Here is an 18,321-nt window from a genome sequence, read left to right as displayed (position 1 = left end):
TGATGAAAATAGAAGATAAAGATCCCTATTTAATATGTTAATTGTTGAATATAATTCATTACATTATTGTTGACGTAAACCAGTTAATAATTGAGTCATGCACATTTAAGTTGTTTAAGTCAGCCCAGAGCCTGGGGGTCTTCAAAACCCTTCTTAAGACCTACCTCTTCTTGCTGGCCTTTGACCTGAGCTGAGTTCGCCCACTGGGCCACTATTTCTAGTCCCCCCTCACCCCCGACCCCCTTCGATTTAGTTTTTTTTCAATTTGTCGCACTTTTATTATTATTATTTTTATTTTGCCATTTTTACTTTTTATTCGACCCCTTTTGCCGTATTGCTTTTGCACTATCTTGTTTGGCTCATTTATTGTTTATGTTCTTTGTTGGTTTTTTTGCTCTATGCTTTTTAACCTGTACAGCACTTTGGTTCAATTTAAAAGTTGTTGTAAACGTGCTATATAAATAAAGTTGACTTGACTTGACTTAAGTTGAGTCTGTTTGAGTCAGGCAGTTTACCGGGCAGCTAATAGACCTGCATTTAAAATAATCTGCCTTTTTATGACAGCATGTCAAAAATAAATCTACAACTGGATACAATCTACGCCCAAAAACTGATTATTTTCCTCCTATTATTAGACTACATCCCAAAAGTGGCAGATTTGATGACAATCCACACCACATAAAAAAGGAAAAGTGGACATATTCAATGTTATCAAGTGCAAAAACATGTTTTTACCACCTATGTTGCACTTCAATCTCCATACGCGGCACTGACATTAGTCAGAGTAGCAGCTTGTCCAACACAACAAAATATAAATAACATATTTATTCATTTATTTATGTTTAATTGTTTGTTTAATAACATGGTAAAACACTTATTTAACTACTTTATTAATTCCCAAAGGGAAAATTGTGTGGTTAATCCAATTTGCTGCAAAATAGAAACAGAAGGAAATAAATGTCATTAATAAATAAAAGTAATAAAAAGACACAAGAGTACGAAATGTTGTTTCCCGATGAAAAAAATAGTTCATAAAGTAATAAAAGAAAGGTATACTGGTACAAATTGTTTCCTTCCAAATTAATGACAGCGTAATGTAATAAACTTAAATAAGTACCAAGTACAGTCTGAGTGGACCCTCCAATTACACATCTAATTGGTTCTTGAAATGGGTTCGCAATTGGAGAAAATTGTTTTTTGGAACACCCATAATAAATGTTGGAATTGTGGATAATGTGTTCCATCTTCGACAAATGTCCCTATTTTAGTAAAATGATGTAATCTGTGTACACTTTAAACACAATCAAAAATAAATAAGTAAGCACAAAATATAGTAACAAAGTTTACAAAAAATTTAAAAAAAAAAATCTACGTTCAGTTACTGTTTAAAGATCGTACTGTTGCACTCTCATCCGTTACAAAAATTAACTTTAAATATAAGATCTGTAAAGTTACTCGTGTTATTTTTATACCGACTTCAACAGCAAGTTATGTCATTCCACACTCGAGATCTGACAGCGTTCTGTTGTGTGTCTCACTTAAATCATTCCCCCTGCAACGATTATAACGCTACTGGCCACTGCTTAATCTGAGAACACAACTCTAAATGTTCTAGCATCAACCACACATTTACTTCATCTTTAACGTTTCATCTTTGACGTAGGGATAATATTATAAAGACATGTTACAGTATTATAACGACATTTAACTTCAGAGGTCCCATGTTCGTGAACGTACCGTGTCTGAAAGGTGATTGGTGGAGAATGAGGAAGTGTTGTGGCTGGGAGGGACTGTCATGTGACTTCAAAGGAGTTCCCCTCATTGGCTGCAGCTGGTGGGTAGCCATCTTCCTCAGGACAAAGCATCTCCTGTGTGATTTTAGAAAACCATCATGTCAAGCAAAGTCAGATCGTGGCCAGACGCTTCGAAATATCCACTTCTAGACAACAACGCCAGCGCCTGAAGGCTTTGGGGAACGTTCTGGTGTTCTTAGATTTCAAATTGGTGGAGAAATGGCCGAGTTTGAGCGAGTTACAAAGTTCGAATTTTTCATGTTTAGTGGTGACGAGAGAGAGATATTTAACTTTAGACTCAATTAGAGAGAATGGTGACTTGTGTGGCTTTTAGGGCCAGCAAAGGCGAAATGGGACGCACGTTTGCCATAAAAGTTACATTTTCTGAGAGAAGACAATACGTTTTACTGAAACACGTGACACACTGCAGTTGCCGGTTTAAACTTCTCATTGAAAGTGGAGTTAACGGCATTGAAAAATAATGCTGGAGTCCAGCAGAGGGCGATGTTGCACAAATTCACTCAACATTTTTTCAGCCGGAAGATGCACTGAAATGGGACACGATTAAATATATATTTAAATAAGTCCTTAAATGTGTCAATACATAATTGGAATTAAATACATATTCGTTTTATTAAAGTTTTAATAATTTATTTAATGTGTCATTATTACTCGTTTTATTTGTATACCGACTTTAACAACAAGTTATGTAATTCCACACTCGAGATCCGACAGCGTTGTTGTGTGTCTCACTTAAATAGTTCCCCCTGCAACGTGTTTACTTTAGGACGTTTTTATAACGCTACTGGCCACTGCTAAATCTGAGAACACAACTCTAAATGTTCTACCATAAACCACACATTTACTTCATCTTTAATGTTTCATCTTTGACCTAGGGATAATATTATAAAGACATGTATTATAACGACATTTAACTTCGGAGTTCCCATGTTCGTGAACGTACCGTGTCTGAAAGGTGATTGGTGGAGAATTAGGAAGCTTTGTGGCTGGGAGGGACTGTCATGTGACTTCAAAGGAGTTCCCCTCATTGGCTGCAGCTGGTGGGTAGCCATCTTCCTCAGGACAAAGCATCTCCTGTGTGATTTTAGAAAACCATCATGTCAAGCAAAGTCAGATCGTGGCCAGACGCTTCGAAATATCCACTTCTAGAAAACACTGTCAGCGCCTGAAGCCTTTGGGGAACGTTCTGGTGTTCTTAGATTTCAAATTGGTGGAGAAATGGCCGAGTTTGAGCGAGTTAGAAAGTTCGTATTTTTCATGTTTAGTGGTGACGAGAGGGAGATATTTAACTTTTGACTCAATTAGAGAGAAGGGCGCACGTTTGCCATAAAAGTTACATTTTCTGAGAGAGCCAAATATATCTACGTTTTACTGAAACACATGACTCACCATTCACTGCAGTTGCCGGTTTAAACTTCTCATTTAAAGTGGAGTTATCGGCATTGAAAAAAAGACTATGCGGAAACATACTTACTTGGAAGCGTCAGACGAGGGAACAGCGTTCAACAGCATACATACTTTTAACAATCTCCCGACAAAGACCACAGCACACTGCAAAAAGTCAGTGTTCAAAAACAAGAAAAAAAAAATACTAAAATGAGGGGTATTTTACTTGAACTAAGCAAAATTATCTGCCAATAGAACAAGAAAATGTGGCTTGTCAGGACTTTCCAAAACAAGTAAAATTAGCTAACCTCAATGAACCCAAAAATACCTTAAAATAAGTATATTCTCACTAATAACAAGTGCACTTTTCTTGATAGAAAAAGAGACCTTTTTGTCCAATATGTTGAAAAATATTCTTAAATGAAGTAAATGCTAGTGCCATTATCTTGACATAATGATATGCGCATGATTTTTTTTTTTTCATGCTTGAAGTAAGAAATTATTACTTTAAAAATGTAGTTTTATACTTGTGAGTGTTGATGACACAGCTTTGCAACAGTTGATATTCTAGTTTCAAGCATGTTTTACTAAATATAGGTCATCAAATCTCAGCAACAAGCTGTAATATCTTACTGAGATCATTTAGGACCAACACACCTAAAACAAGTAAAACACTCTAACATAAAATCTGCTTAGTGAGAAGAATTATCTTATCAGACAGAAAATAAGCAAATGTCACCCTTATTTGAGATATTTAATCTTACTTAGATATCAGTTTTTGCAGTGCACCGTAGACTTAAATAGCGACGACTAAACACAGGGAGACAAAATAAAGCTGCTGCAGGACACTCAAAGGGAAGTGGAACTACAAAAAAGGTGTGCAGGACAGGAACTCAACATTAAACATGGAAAAACACTAACAAACCAAAAATAAGGCATGGCCTGGCGTACACTTTTCTTATTGCACTCAAAGAACAATTGACAATTTTACATATTACATGTAGTCTGCCACAATCTAGAATTAGGTTAGAATAGAATAGAAAGATGTATTGACATTGTATCGAATGCTTCATGATTTATGGTTGCCAATTTTGATCTGTGCTTTAAGACAAATGCAATAATCATGAGTAAATACTGAAAACAATGCTATGGCTGAAAGTACACAGATAAGACATGTGGCAGGTATATAAAACACACATTGATAAAGATAAAACACAAATGAAAAAGTGGGAATTTGTAACAGAATTCAGTCAATTCACTTAGAAGACGTTAGCAAAGGTGGGCTGTGCAAAACCCCGGAAATGATGTGACAAGCTGACCAATCACGGCTTTTTTTTTGTCAAACTTTATTTCAACAAAAACTATGACACAAATAAAGTCAAACAATCAGAAAATGCAAGTAAATGTAGTAGTTATAAAATTGCTGTAAATATGAACATGCAGACAGTAAACGAGAAGGAAGAAAAACAAAGCTTTAATTTATTATAGTATCTGGTAAAAGTAAGAAAAAAAGGGAGAAAGAACATCATAACTAATTACTTTACAAAGTTTAAAAAAGGGTATGAAGACAAACCAAGCTGTGATAAGGTGATCTGCCATCTATTACTGTTGCCTGGTGCAAAAGAGTCTAAAAAGACAAATTAAAAAAATAGTAATCTGTGTCAAAAACATTCTAATGCTTGTTTGGAAAATACTTCCTGGTTTTATGTTGTTTTTCTTTAGTACCTGCGTTTTAAAAATGCTTAATTGTTGTTTTAGTTACTGATCGGGTTTCAACTACTTTTGCCTGGGGAGACACGTTTTTTCATTCAGCCATTACAGACTGGACTTGAATGAGTGAACATCGTGTCCGTGTTTCTGTTCAATATTCCCCCCTCTACAGGGGTGTAACATTTTGGAGGCACCGCTGGGATCGGGTGAGACGAGGTTCGACTTCTGCCAGCGACAGACGTCCCCAGCTCTCATTCAGTCCCGTTCAACTTACCCAGGGAGGCAGCATCCAGTGACTGAAACGGTGACGGTTGGAGTGTCTACAACACAGCACAAGCAATCTGAGGTGGACTTAAAGCACCAGGAGCGCCATTGCCAAGGTTTAGCACACAAACTACCACTGCAACAGTACACTGAGTCGTTGCCACAGCAATAATGGAGTCAACTGAGATAGAGACATTGCAGTTGGAACTAATTGGACTTTTATGTAAACTGTCAGCAGACAATCTAAAAGAACTGTGTGTCTCTCTTGCTATTGCTGGAGATGCTCTTAAACATGTGGAAGGAAAAAATAGAGCATCGTTAATTACAATGATAAGTAACCACCTGCAGAGAGAGGAGCTAGAGCAACTCGAGGATATGGGAATGGCAGAGCTCCTCTCCTTCAAAGACGAAGTAGACAAGATCTGTAATAAGGTAGTACCAAAGGAAGAGCCAAAAGGACCTCAAACCCCTATCTCCTGGCACAAAGAATTTAAAATAGCTGGACAAATTGGAGAACCAGGACAAAAGGACCGCCTCACATTTTCCAGCTTAGCCCGACAGATTGAGCATGGCCTTCTCAAAGGTTTCCCAGAGACTGAAATTGTTGATGCTGTCATAAGAGCCATTGTTCCAGGAATGCAGTTACGCAGCTACTTAGAGGGGAAAAGTGACCTCACGTTACCGACTTTGAGAAGAATACTCCGCTGTCATTACCAAGAAAAGAGTGCCACAGAATTATATAAGCAGCTGTCATCTGAAGTCCAAGGCACAAAAGAGACTTCTCAAAACTTCCTCATCCGTGCTCTCGATCTAAGACAGAAGATTCTGTTTGCCTCACAGGAGGCGGAGTCAGGCTTAAGGTACGACCCAGTGCTAGTGCAGAACATGTTCCTTCACTCAGTTATGACTGGCTTGCAGAATGATAATATCAAACGGGATCTCCAACCATATCTAGAGCAAGCTCGTGTTCCTGATGAACTCCTGTTTGAGAAACTGAATACTGCATGTGCCTACGAAAGTGAGAGGCAAGACAAGAAAAAAATGAAAACACCACAGCGACCTGTAGCTGTTCACTCTGCTCAGTCTGACCACACTCCAGCTGAAAAGAAGGAGAAAACAAGCCACAATAAGAATCAAACTGATATTCTCACAGAACTGCAGGAGATGAAAGCTAACATGTCCCTCTTAAAAGATCTTAAAGCTGAAGTGGCTTCCATTAAAGAGTCTATGCAGCAGCCTTCTTACTTCCCCAGACAGCACCCAGATCCATCAGCTGCACCAGACTGCCCTCCACATCAGTCAGCACCAGTTCACTATCACCCACCACAGAGACACTGGGCCACTCCTGCCCCCGCAGCACAACACTGCTATCCTCAACTCAACCAAAGGTTTGGCAATCAATATGCTCCGCCCACACCTGCACCACGCCGTAGAATAAGATGTTATGCTTGCCAGCAGACAAACACTGAAGATTGCATTCACTGCTTCAAGTGTGGCAGTAGTGAACACTTCGCAGCTGGTTGCAGAATGGGAAGATCAGGTCCATTCAGAGGGAGTGGTTTAAATGGGCAAGGGTCACCCCAGCGGGGCAGGGAGTGACCGTCTCATCAATCGTGCCCCAAGTCTGTGCAAAGTGTGGTGTACGTGGAAGAAATGTGAGGCTGAGACAATGTGCAACATGTAAAGGTGTGTTATACTGTTCAAAAACATGTCAACATGAACATAGGGAAGTCCACAGGAATCAATGTACAACAACCTCATGCAATACAGTCCAAACTACACCACAAAAGAGAAAACAGGTCAAAGTCGCTCCACTAGTTGGAAGGAGATATTTAATTGACTGCCATATTCAAGGTCAGCAGGTTAGAGCTCTGTGGGACTCTGGCTCACAAGTGACTGTAGTGAGTGAACAATGGAAAACAGAGCACTTACCACATGTAACATTAAGGGACATTTCTGAACTTCTTGAAGCTGATGAAACTTTAAACCTCATTGCAGCTAATGGGGGAGACATGCCATACACAGGATGGATAGAGGTGACATTTAAATTAGCTTCAGAAGGAGTCCCTACAGCAGAGGTCATTGTTCCCACCCTGATCATTAAAGGTAACAGTCTTTCTCAACCTATCATTGGCTCAAATGTGATTGGACTGATAGTTGCTACTGAACTGCAGCAGGATAATGCCACCAATAAACAGCAGCTAATCAAAACTGTCCAAGCAGCTTTTCCTGGCTTTGGGATGGATCAGGCTGAAGTTTTTTTAGAGCAAATTACTGCTGAGCAGCAACCTCGGGAGTATGCAGTTAAGACGACCAGAGAGCGAGTGCACATCCCCAGACACACCTCTGTAAAAGTAGAGTGTCGAGTTTTGACTGCACCTTTACAAAAGGAGACAACGCTGATCTTTGAGCCTAGTGTTAATCCACAATGGCCAGAGGGCCTTGAGTTTACTGACACTGTTGTGATGTTGAGGAAGGCTGCAAAACCATTCATACTTGTCGACGTGCAAAACCCAACAGATCATGACATCGTGCTCACTGGCAGAACTGTTATTGGGACGGTACAGCAAGTTCAAGCAGTTTATCCAGCGACAGTCTTTGAACGGCCCTGCACCACCCCTCCAGTAACAGTGAGTAATGTGGGAGAATTAAGAGCTATCATGGGTCTCCTGAGTTATTACCGTCAGTATATTCGGGATTTTTCTCAAATCGCTGCCCCTCTCTATGACCTCATGAGAACCCCTGCTGATGTACAAAAGACTGACGAACGTGCTAAAAGAACAAGACAGCTTACAAGAAAACACAATGGCGCGCCATCCAACCAGCCCATTGTATGGACAGAAAAACATCAACACTTACTTGAGGAACTGTTGGACCACTTAGTTGAACCACCAATCCTTGCCTTTCCTGACTTTAACAAACCTTTTGTTTTACACACAGACGCTTCCAACCTGGGCCTGGGTGCAGTTTTGTATCAGGAACAGGAAGAAAAACTGCGTGTAATAGCATATGCGTCCAGAGCCCTCACCACATCCGAGAAGAACTACCATTTTCATTCTGGAAAACTAGAGTTCCTCGCCCTTAAGTGGGCCGTGTGTGAAAAATTCAGGGACTATTTGATCAGTTCATCATGCACTGTGTACACGGACAATAATCCGCTCACATATGTCTTGTCTACAGCTAAACTAAATGCAACTGGATGCAGGTGGGTTGCTGAATTAGCGGATTTTCACCTCACCATTCGATACAGGCCAGGAAAAGAAAACGTTGATGCCGACACACTCTCGAGGATGCCATTGGATATTGAGACAATGTTTAAAGACTGTACTGAGGAAATGTCATCTCGTTCGGTACAAGCAGTCGTACAGTCAATTGAGGACCCAAATTCTAACACAGTGTGGTCCATGGCTCTGTCTGCTCAGTGTAAAGACATCAACAAGCCAGAACATCAGCCTCTCTCGCTAGCGAAGATTTGTCATGCTCAGAAGGAAGATAAAAATATCGGCCCAGTGATGGAGTGTCGTCAGTTAAATAAGAGACCTGAAAACAAACAGTTAAAATCATTCAGTGCGCAGAGTAAAAGACTGATGAGTGAATGGGAAAAACTTACCTTGGATGATGACGGCGTCCTGCGTCGAAAAACAGCTACACGAACACAGCTCGTTTTGCCAGAAAAGTACAAAGCAACTGTTCTGAAGGAGCTGCATGATGATATGGGGCACCAAGGGATTGACCGAACCACATCGCTGGTAAGAGAACGCTTCTTTTGGCCCTATATGCAACAGGACATTCAACACTATGTGGCTCGAAGCTGTTCATGTTTGAAAAACAAGAAGCCCAGCCGAGAGATTAAGGCACCCATAACCAACATTGTCACAACTCAGCCCTTTGAGTTAGTCTCCATTGATTTTCTACATGTTGACCAGAGTGCAGGCGGGTATGAGTACATTTTGGTAATTATTGACCATTTCTCAAGATTTGCCCAAGCGTACGCTACAACCAACAAGTCAGCAAAAACAGTGGCAGATAAACTTTTCAATGATTATGCACTGAAATTTGGATTCCCTCGACGTATCCATCATGATCAAGGTGGTGAATTTCAAAACCAGCTCATAGCACAGCTGAAAAAGACCTCTGGAGTGTTAGGTTCGCGAACAACGCCCTACCACCCTGAAGGAAATGGACAAGTCGAACGTTTTAATCGTACACTCATACAGATGCTGAGAACACTGACAGAAAAAGAGAAATCAAGCTGGAAAGACTCATTGAATAAGTTGGTTTTTGCATATAATAGTACAAGATGTGAAGTCACTGGCTTTTCTCCATTTTATCTTCTTTTTGGGAGGACGCCAAGACTACCTGTCGACATACTCTTCCGACTGACACCAGCAACAGGTACACCTGACCACAGAGAGTACATGCGGAAGTGGCGAAAAGGGATGCAGGAAGCCTACGAAATTACAAAGAACAATGCAAAAAAGTCAGCTGAAAGAGGAAAAAGAAACCATGATCGCAAAGTGAGGAGCTCAGAGTTGGAACCAGGAGACCGTGTTCTGGTCAGGAACTTGACCCCAAGAGGAGGAACTGGCAAGCTACGCAGCCATTGGGAGGAAATTATCCACAAGGTTGTTCGTAGGGTGAATAAGGATGCTCCAGTTTACGAAGTTGTACCGGAACAAGGAAAAGGGAGAGATAACAGGATATTACACCGCAATCTCTTGCTCCCGTGCGATCACCTGCCCTTGGAAGTTCCCCTAAAAGTTGCTAGACCGCAGAGAAAAAAAACAACAAATGAGGGGACGATCAATACTCAGCAAGAGGATGACAGTGATGAGGACTCAGAGGATGACTGGTTTTATTACCTACCTCCACAACCTCCTCAAGATGCCCAGCCGCAGACATGTAATGAAGAGGAGCATACTGGCCAGTCGGTAGGCACTGAACCTACAAGAACACATGACAAACAAGGAGAGGAACAGGAAAGACTGCTACAGCCGGAGGAGGATCACAGCAGGATTGATTTGCTGAATAGCGATGAGGCACCTGAGAGACTTGGAATTCTTGGAAATGACCCTGTGCTGCCACCTCTGTCACTCCCTGCACATGAAAGCCACAGTGACAACAGACAAGCACAAGAACGCTCAAAGAGGGAACGACGACCACCAAAGTTATTCACCTATGATGAGTTTGGTAATCCAGCCTGCTACAATATGGATGTCCCAGCCAGATCCATGTACCCAATGCAACATTACGGAGCCTATCAACCAGGGACCCGGTGGCCAGATTATGTTCAGGCCCCCACCTACCAACCTGTGCTTCTGTACGGGTAACCACTCACATGGACTCTTGTGAAACTGAACACATCACACCCATATACATACACATACATTCATGGACTCTTTGACACGCACATTCACACTCACATGGACTTTTGCGAAAACAGAGTGCTCACAAACATACACACATCCCACTACACTCATGGACTTTTGCGAAAACAGAGTGCTCACAAACATACACACATCCCACTACACTCATGGACCGTCGCGAAAGCAGAGTGCACACAAACACACACATCCTGCTACACTCATGGACTTTTGCGAAAGCAGTGTTAATACACACGCACACTCGTCCTGGACTGTTGAAACAGCTGCGATTTAGAATAGACGTTACCGGTTAAGCGCAAGGACTTTGGGTGGGCCGATTGTCTATGCACGAACTGCTGAGAATCTGAATTGTATACTATGTGACTGCCTTACTCGATGAATGTCGAGGACGACATCTATATTGAGGGGGAGTGTGTAGTAGTTATAAAATTGCTGTAAATATGAACATGCAGACAGTAAACGAGAAGGAAGAAAAACAAAGCTTTAATTTATTATAGTATCTGGTAAAAGTAAGAAAAAAAGGGAGAAAGAACATCATAACTAATTACTTTACAAAGTTTAAAAAAGGGTATGAAGACAAACCAAGCTGTGATAAGGTGATCTGCCATCTATTACTGTTGCCTGGTGCAAAAGAGTCTAAAAAGACAAATTAAAAAAATAGTAATCTGTGTCAAAAACATTCTAATGCTTGTTTGGAAAATACTTCCTGGTTTTATGTTGTTTTTCTTTAGTACCTGCGTTTTAAAAATGCTTAATTGTTGTTTTAGTTACTGATCGGGTTTCAACTACTTTTGCCTGGGGAGACACGTTTTTTCATTCAGCCATTACAGACTGGACTTGAATGAGTGAACATCGTGTCCGTGTTTCTGTTCAATATTCCCCCCTCTACAGGGGTGTAACATAAACATGTTTTTCAAAATATGTACATGAACATATTTGTTCACTTTAATTTTCCAACAGTCTTTATAAATTGAAGCAAAATAATTACCAAAAAAAACCAACATACAAAACAACATGAAACGTGCAAAGGATAAAAATTTAGGGAAAAAAAGTCATTACTATGGTTTTTATTTTGTCTTTGATGGAATTTGTCTTTATGTCTTTTACAATTTGGGAAGATTTCACAACCTTTTTGTCTTTGTCATCATTAGTGAACACTGATGCTAAGATAATATTTTTTTTATGTGCACGTGATCCGGTTTGATCAGTGTCAAAATAAAAGCACATGTTACAAAATAAACCCGGCATTATGCCTGCAGTTGGTCAAGCTGATGGTCTTGTCGTCCATTCCGGTCTTGTGCGGGTCTACAATCTTCGGCAGCTCTTTGGTCTTGCCCGTGGCGGACAACAAACGGAATTTATTGACAGAGATGTGACACAATGTGATATTGATCACAAGCAGCGGTGATTCAAAGAAAGAGGAAATCCTTGTCATGATGTCAAGGTGATGAAACGTGAGCCCCGAATGATTTCATAGCAACCAACTTATTTTTCTAATCAAGCCACCAACAGCCAAAGAAGAATCTATGGTATAACAAGAGAAGCAGTCGGATGAAGAAGAAAGCACATCTCCATCTCATCTCCAAGTGTGATGACGTGCCTCAGCCATGGAGACATCTCTCTGTGCACAAAGCATCCTGGAGGAAGAAGATGACTCAGCACATTCCCAACAAACACACATGAATCCAAGTTGAAAATCTTCTTCACACAAAGTCCCAAGAACATTGGGAGGTGCAAACAGTCCATGTGAGCTAACTCACCGCGTCCCACTCAGCCTTCAGCCGGCATGTTCTCGGGGAGCTCGGCCCCGCCGTGGCGAGCTGTGGGACAAACGCACCGTGAGCCGGTTACTCCCGCTAAGCAAACACCTCACACTGGTGGAGGAAGAACATCCAGAAGGTGGCTCATCACTCACATCAGATCTTTGAGGGGTGACTTAGAAACATCAAGAAGCAGAGTGCTGATCTTCTACTTCCTGACTAAGATACATTCTTGATGAGTCAGCAAACCTGAATGTGCACACTTGATGTCTCATTTGGTCGATCCTCATCATGAGGACTCATGTCAAAAGTTCGATATAAAGTGTGGCGTATTGATGGATGGAAATCTGTCTTTTATAGTGAAAGTTGGGATTTTCAGGCTAAACTTGTCACAAACGTCTGCATCAGACCTTCATATGAGTGATGCTTCACCACGGCTTTGTTTCTTGCGGCTCAAAGAAAATATGTTTTACTTACGAGCTGGATCGTATTTGGCTGAAATGACAGAGAAACAAAAGGTGAAATGGACTTTTTCCTCACGCCACGCTGTGTTTCTATGTGAGAGTGGGTGCTCTGTCTCTGTGGATCTTTGAGGAGGAGGAGGAGGAGGAGGAAGAAAAAGGAAAAAAAAGAATAAGAAAAAGGGGAAGAAGAAGAAAAAGAGAAAGGGTGAAAGAAGAAAAAGAAAGTGAAGAATGAAAAGAAAAAGAAGAAAAGAAGAAGAAAAAAAATAATGACAAGTAAAAGAAGGAAATCTGTGTTCCTCACCTTGTCTGTGTCGCCTGACGAGGAAGATGGCCGCCAGGAGGGCCGCCACAGCCAAGACCGCCGCCGTGGCACCGATGGCGACGCTCCAGTGGTCTGTTGAGAGCAAAAAGCACAAGTGGAGTGACAAAGCATGAAGAGGAAACCTTCATGACTACTTTGCATGCAGACGTTAAGCGTTGTCATGGTGACATGGATTAATAATGGCGACATGGATCAATAACGGCCACACGGATCAATAATGGCGACAGGTGGACTTGTGATAGGAAACATCTCCAACTAAATGTGTCTTTCTCACCTTCATGGCTTGCGTTGCTCAGGATGCTTCTTCTCTCCAGCTTGGTGACCAAGTCCTCCTTGACGCCAGACAGCTGGAACACACATTCGTACTTGCCCTCCACGTCGGCCGTCACCTCCACTTTCAGCTCCACCGACATCTGGAAGGTTCCGTCGTGGTTGGGGAGCAGCTCTCCGTGCTCCACGTCCTCGAACATCTGCTCGCCGTCTTTCCTCCAAAACAGGTCGGCTAGGTCGGGGTAGAAACCTGTCGCCATGCAGGTGACCGGAGAGGACGGCGTCTTCTGGAGGAGGAACACCTCTGGAAGCTCTGCACAGGAAGTGATGTCACGTGTGGACAGAAGGTGAGAACGGAGGTGAAGATGGAGAGAAGGTGTGAACGGAGGTGAAGATGGAAAGAAATGGACAAAAAGAAGATACAATGGAGAGGTGTGAACAGAGGTAAAATGGAGAGAAGTTGTGAACGGAGGTGAAGATGGAGAGAAGTTGTGAACGGAAGTGAAAATGGAGAGAAGTTGGAAATGGAGGTAAAGATGGTGTGAACGGAGGTGAAGATGGATGGAAGGTGTGAACGGAGATGAAGATGGAGAGAAGGTGAGAATAAATGTAAATATGGAAAGAAAGAGAATGAAGTTAAAGATGGAGTGAATGTGAGCATGAAGATGGAGAGAAAAAAGAGAGAGAAGGTAAAAGTGGAGAGAAAAAAGAAAGAATGAAGGGGAAAAGAGAGAATGAAGGTAAAGATGGAGAGAAGGTGTGAGTGGAGGTAAATATGGAAAAAAAGAAGAATGAAGGTAAAGATTGTGAGAAGAAAAAGAATGAAAGAAAAGATCAGAGAAAAAAGTGAATGAAAGTAAAGATGGAAAGAAAGAAGAGAATAAATGTAAAGATTGAGAAAAAAAGAATGAAGGTAAAGATGGAGATAAAGAGAATGAAGGTAAAGATGGAGAGAAGGTGAGAATGAAAGTAAAGATGGGGAAAAGGTGAGAATAAAGGTAAAGATTAAGAGAATGAAGGTAAAGATGGAAAGAAAGAAGAGAATAAAGGTAAAGATTGAGAAAAAAAGAATGAAGGTAATGATGGAGAGAAAGAGAATGAAGGTAAAGATGGAGAAAAAGTGAGAATAAAGGTAACGATGGAAAGAAAGAAGAGAATAAAGGTAAAGATTAAGAGAATGAAGGTAAAGATGGAAAGAAAGAAGAGAATAAAGGTAAAGATTGAGAAAAAAAGAATGAAGGTAAAGATGGAGAGAAAGAGAATGAAGGTAAAGATGGAGGGAAGGTGAGAATAAAAGTAAAGATAGAGAAAAGGTGAAAATAAAGGTAAAGATGGAAAGAAAGAAGAGAATAAAGGTAAAGATGGAAAGAAAGAAGAGAATAAAGGTAAAGATTAAAAGAATGAATGTAAAGATGGAAAGAAAGAAGAGAATAAAGGTAAAGATGGAAAGAAAGAAGAGAATAAAGTTAAACATTAAGAGAATGAAGGTAAAGATGGAAAGAAAGAAGAAAATAAAGGTAAAGATTGAGAAAAAAAGAATGAAGGTAATGATAGAGAGAAAGAGAATGAAGGTAAAGATGGAGAAAAGGTCAGAATAAAGGTAAAGATGGAAAGAAAGAAGAGAATAAAGGTAAAGATTAAGAGAATGAAGGTAAAGATGGAAAGAAAGAAGAGAATAAAGGTAAAGATGGAAAGAAAGAAGAGAATAAAGGTAAAGATTGAGAAAAAAGAATGAAGGTAAAGATGGAGAGAAGGTGAGAATGAAAGTGAATATGGAGAAAAATAGAAAATTAAGGTAAAGATGGAAAAAAGGTGAGAATAAAGGTAAAGATGGAAAGAAAGAAGAGAATAAAGGTAAAGATGGAGAGAAAGAAGAGAATGAAGGTAAAGATGGAGAGAAAGAAGAGGATGGAGAGAAAGTGAGAAAGAAAAGTATAAAGAGACAGAGTGTAATGTCAGTAATGTTCATATAGGGGGCGTGCTAACATGTTAAAAGGTGAAAGTACAAGGTGTGTTTTTACCTGTTCTCATTAGGACCTCCTTGCCATTGTTCACATACTTCTTCAAGTAAGAAGGACATTCCTCAGTGAAGTAATACTTTAGGTAGTCTAGTCCAAGTATGTCCTGGTCCCTCTTGAGTTTGGTGGGGAAAGCTTGTTGTTTTGCTGCAGTCCATGTCCATGTCTTCATGTCCAACGATATGAAATCTTCTCCATCATAACCACGCTGATGCCAACCTTTAACTTCATCAGTCTCATCATTCCATTCACATCCTGACATCCACTGGACAATGTGAACACCTGAGAGACACAAAGTGTTGTAAAGCAGAGTGAAACACACACAATGTGTTTTATGTACAATATTATGGGATGGACAGAGACAAGTGTCAGTGCAGTAATGTGTGTTTTTACTACAGTATAAAAAGAGTACTTCAAATATATTTGAATAGTAGAAAGTTCAAGATAAACAAACCTCCAGTTTGGTTGAAACTTCTTAAGATTTTCAATGCTGACTTTGTCGACTTGCTCCTGAACAACACAGATCTCTGTGTTTCTCTGCCAGTAGTTTGGATCCTCTTCTGTGATTTGGTTCATCCAGTCCTGTTTGGCTTCTGCTTTCCTGCTCTCGCTGTCATAGTGAACCACCTGGACTTCATCAACATAACCAACCATCACAAACTCTGGGAAGTTTGGAACTTGAGAGGACGAAGTGTAGAAATACTTCAGCGTGTGAATCACTGAAAGAAGAGCAACTTTTTATTATTTTGTGTCATGTTCAACAATCTTGCAGTGTGAATATTTGATGTCATTCAGTCTTCAGTCGGGTCTTAAAGTGAACATCAAACACTGCCAGACATCACAGTCTACAGTCACATGGTGTCTATGAAAAATACAACACAATAATAATATTACTAACATTTATTTTAATAAGCCATCTGTTGACAGTTTGTACATTTTGAAAATAAACGTATTTTTTTTCTCCAATGGAGGATGAATAATGTCAAGTACAAATGTGTAGACGCCCAAAGTTGTACACAACCTCAACACACAGACTAATAACTACTTTCATTTCTCAATAAATATTTTACATTTATGTCACAGGAGGTTAAATAAATTGTTTAACCTTTAATAACAAGCTTGTATTTTTCAAAATTATTTTTATATATTTAAACATTTGTTTAGGCATTTTGTTTGTCCTCATTTAAAAATAAAACATCAAATATTTTCACATCATTTGTATGAGCTTTTTTGGTGGGAAAAGATATGTTCAATAAATCCCATTCAAAGTTTAAACAAATGATAAAACACAAAAATAATATTGATGTATTTCAGGAGAATTTCCTCAGTCACAGTTCAATTAAAGATGACAGGAAAGTGAGGGAATTTGTTCAAGTTGAACAACAATGAAGATGAAAACAATGACGTTATTCTTGTTATCTCAAAGTAAAAAATGTTAGGATTAAAAATAAATGACAGGTTATATTTTGTAAATAAATATGTTTCAAACGAATCATGATAAGGTAATAATAAGCTTGATTAAGATAAGAACGAGTAGAATTAATAAGTAGAAACTCACAGAATAAGTGAAAGCACAAAGAGGATTTATGAATAATGTTTATAAATTTATATTAAAAAAAAAAAAGAAGGAGGACTTACCAGGCGCCCCGCTGTGCATTTGCACGACCAAAAGACAGAATAAAAACAAGTTCATGATGTCAGCACAAAATAAAAAGATGTTTTCCACTTTTAATCCCGCAGAGAAAGACAAACTGACTAACAACCAGGAAACACCAACAAGGAAGTGTCGAGGCTCTTTTAAGAATGCGCCACCTGAGCCAATGAGGAGTCAGCATTCTGTGACGTCATCGTCGATAGAGAGCGCCCCTTGTGGCCATGTCAGGTAAATGCTTGAGTAGCGTTTTCTGGGAGATCACGTGACCTGACAAGAACAACCGGCGCGTCAAGTTTGCAGCCAAATTTCCCTATCAGAGGTTTGTTTTCTTCTAATGTTCACCCACTTATTTATTGGATAGAAAGAAAAAGAAAGAAAGAGGAAGGAAGATGAAATTTAAATCGTATTATAGTCCTCTCAAGAAAGCATACAAATAATGATTGACAGGGCAGAAAGTGCGTCCCCACTTTTCTTCTTTTTATTTCACTTCTGAATTTGAACCTCCATTATGTCTTCCAAGCGTAAGGCGTCCCTGGTGGAGTAACGGGACACGCTTCTGCCTTGCATGGGTTCGATTCCCGGACAGTGTTGCATCGAGAAGGGCAACCGCTCTTATAACTAACTTGAAAGCATTCATGCGATTGATCAAAGTGCTGAAAGTGGGGAAAAGTGTGAGGCAGACGCTTTTGGTGGGCAAATCATCAAAGAAAAGGAAAGTGAAAGTAAAATGAGTCACGGTGAAGCCAAACATTGACTGATGTTATCTTTATGCCACTGTCAAGTAAGGAAATGTTGGCAAAAAACACTTACCGGTACAAGCTTATTTGACTTTGACCCAATTAATGTTTTGAAAATGTGGACTATTTAATATAATAATACATATATTTTATTAATACAATAATAAAGTAATACGTTTGGGGATGTGTAATATTGTTTGTCTGAATATACTGAATGTTTTCATCCTGGAATAGTTTTAATAAGTTGAGAAATGTGAAAGTAGTTGAGTGGAAAAAAATGATGCAGTATTAATAATAATAATAACAACAATGCTCTGCGGGTCGTCCGCAGATCTTGCCCCAAGTGGAGGAGTTCAAGTACCTCGGAGTCTTGTTCACGAGTGAGGGAAGAGTGCATCGTGAGATCGAAAGGTGGATCGGTGCGGCGTCTTCAGTAATACGGACGCTGTATCGATCTGTTGTGGTGAAGAAGGAGCTGAGCCGGAAGGCAAAGCTCTCAATTTACCGGTCGATCTACGTTCCCATCCTCACCTAT

At 40.1% G+C, this 18,321-nt stretch overlaps 1 protein-coding gene across 1 annotated transcript; it reads right to left on the bottom strand.

The window, feature by feature from the left end:
* Positions 1 to 12,328: 12,328 nt before the first annotated feature.
* On the bottom strand, positions 12,329 to 17,052 carry LOC133662569 (H-2 class I histocompatibility antigen, Q9 alpha chain-like). Its single transcript, XM_062066683.1, is given in 7 exon segments — positions 12,329 to 12,378; positions 13,087 to 13,179; positions 13,382 to 13,690; positions 15,399 to 15,677; positions 15,850 to 15,866; positions 15,868 to 16,114; positions 17,034 to 17,052. Coding segments are annotated over 7 exon segments (1,014 nt in total).
* Positions 17,053 to 18,321: the final 1,269 nt, after the last annotated feature.

This window comes from Entelurus aequoreus, linkage group LG12, assembly GCF_033978785.1.
Source record: "Entelurus aequoreus isolate RoL-2023_Sb linkage group LG12, RoL_Eaeq_v1.1, whole genome shotgun sequence".
Taxonomy (NCBI): domain Eukaryota; kingdom Metazoa; phylum Chordata; class Actinopteri; order Syngnathiformes; family Syngnathidae; genus Entelurus; species Entelurus aequoreus.
Note: the sequence above shows the minus strand (reverse complement) of the source record. Positions and strands in the feature narration are given on the sequence as shown.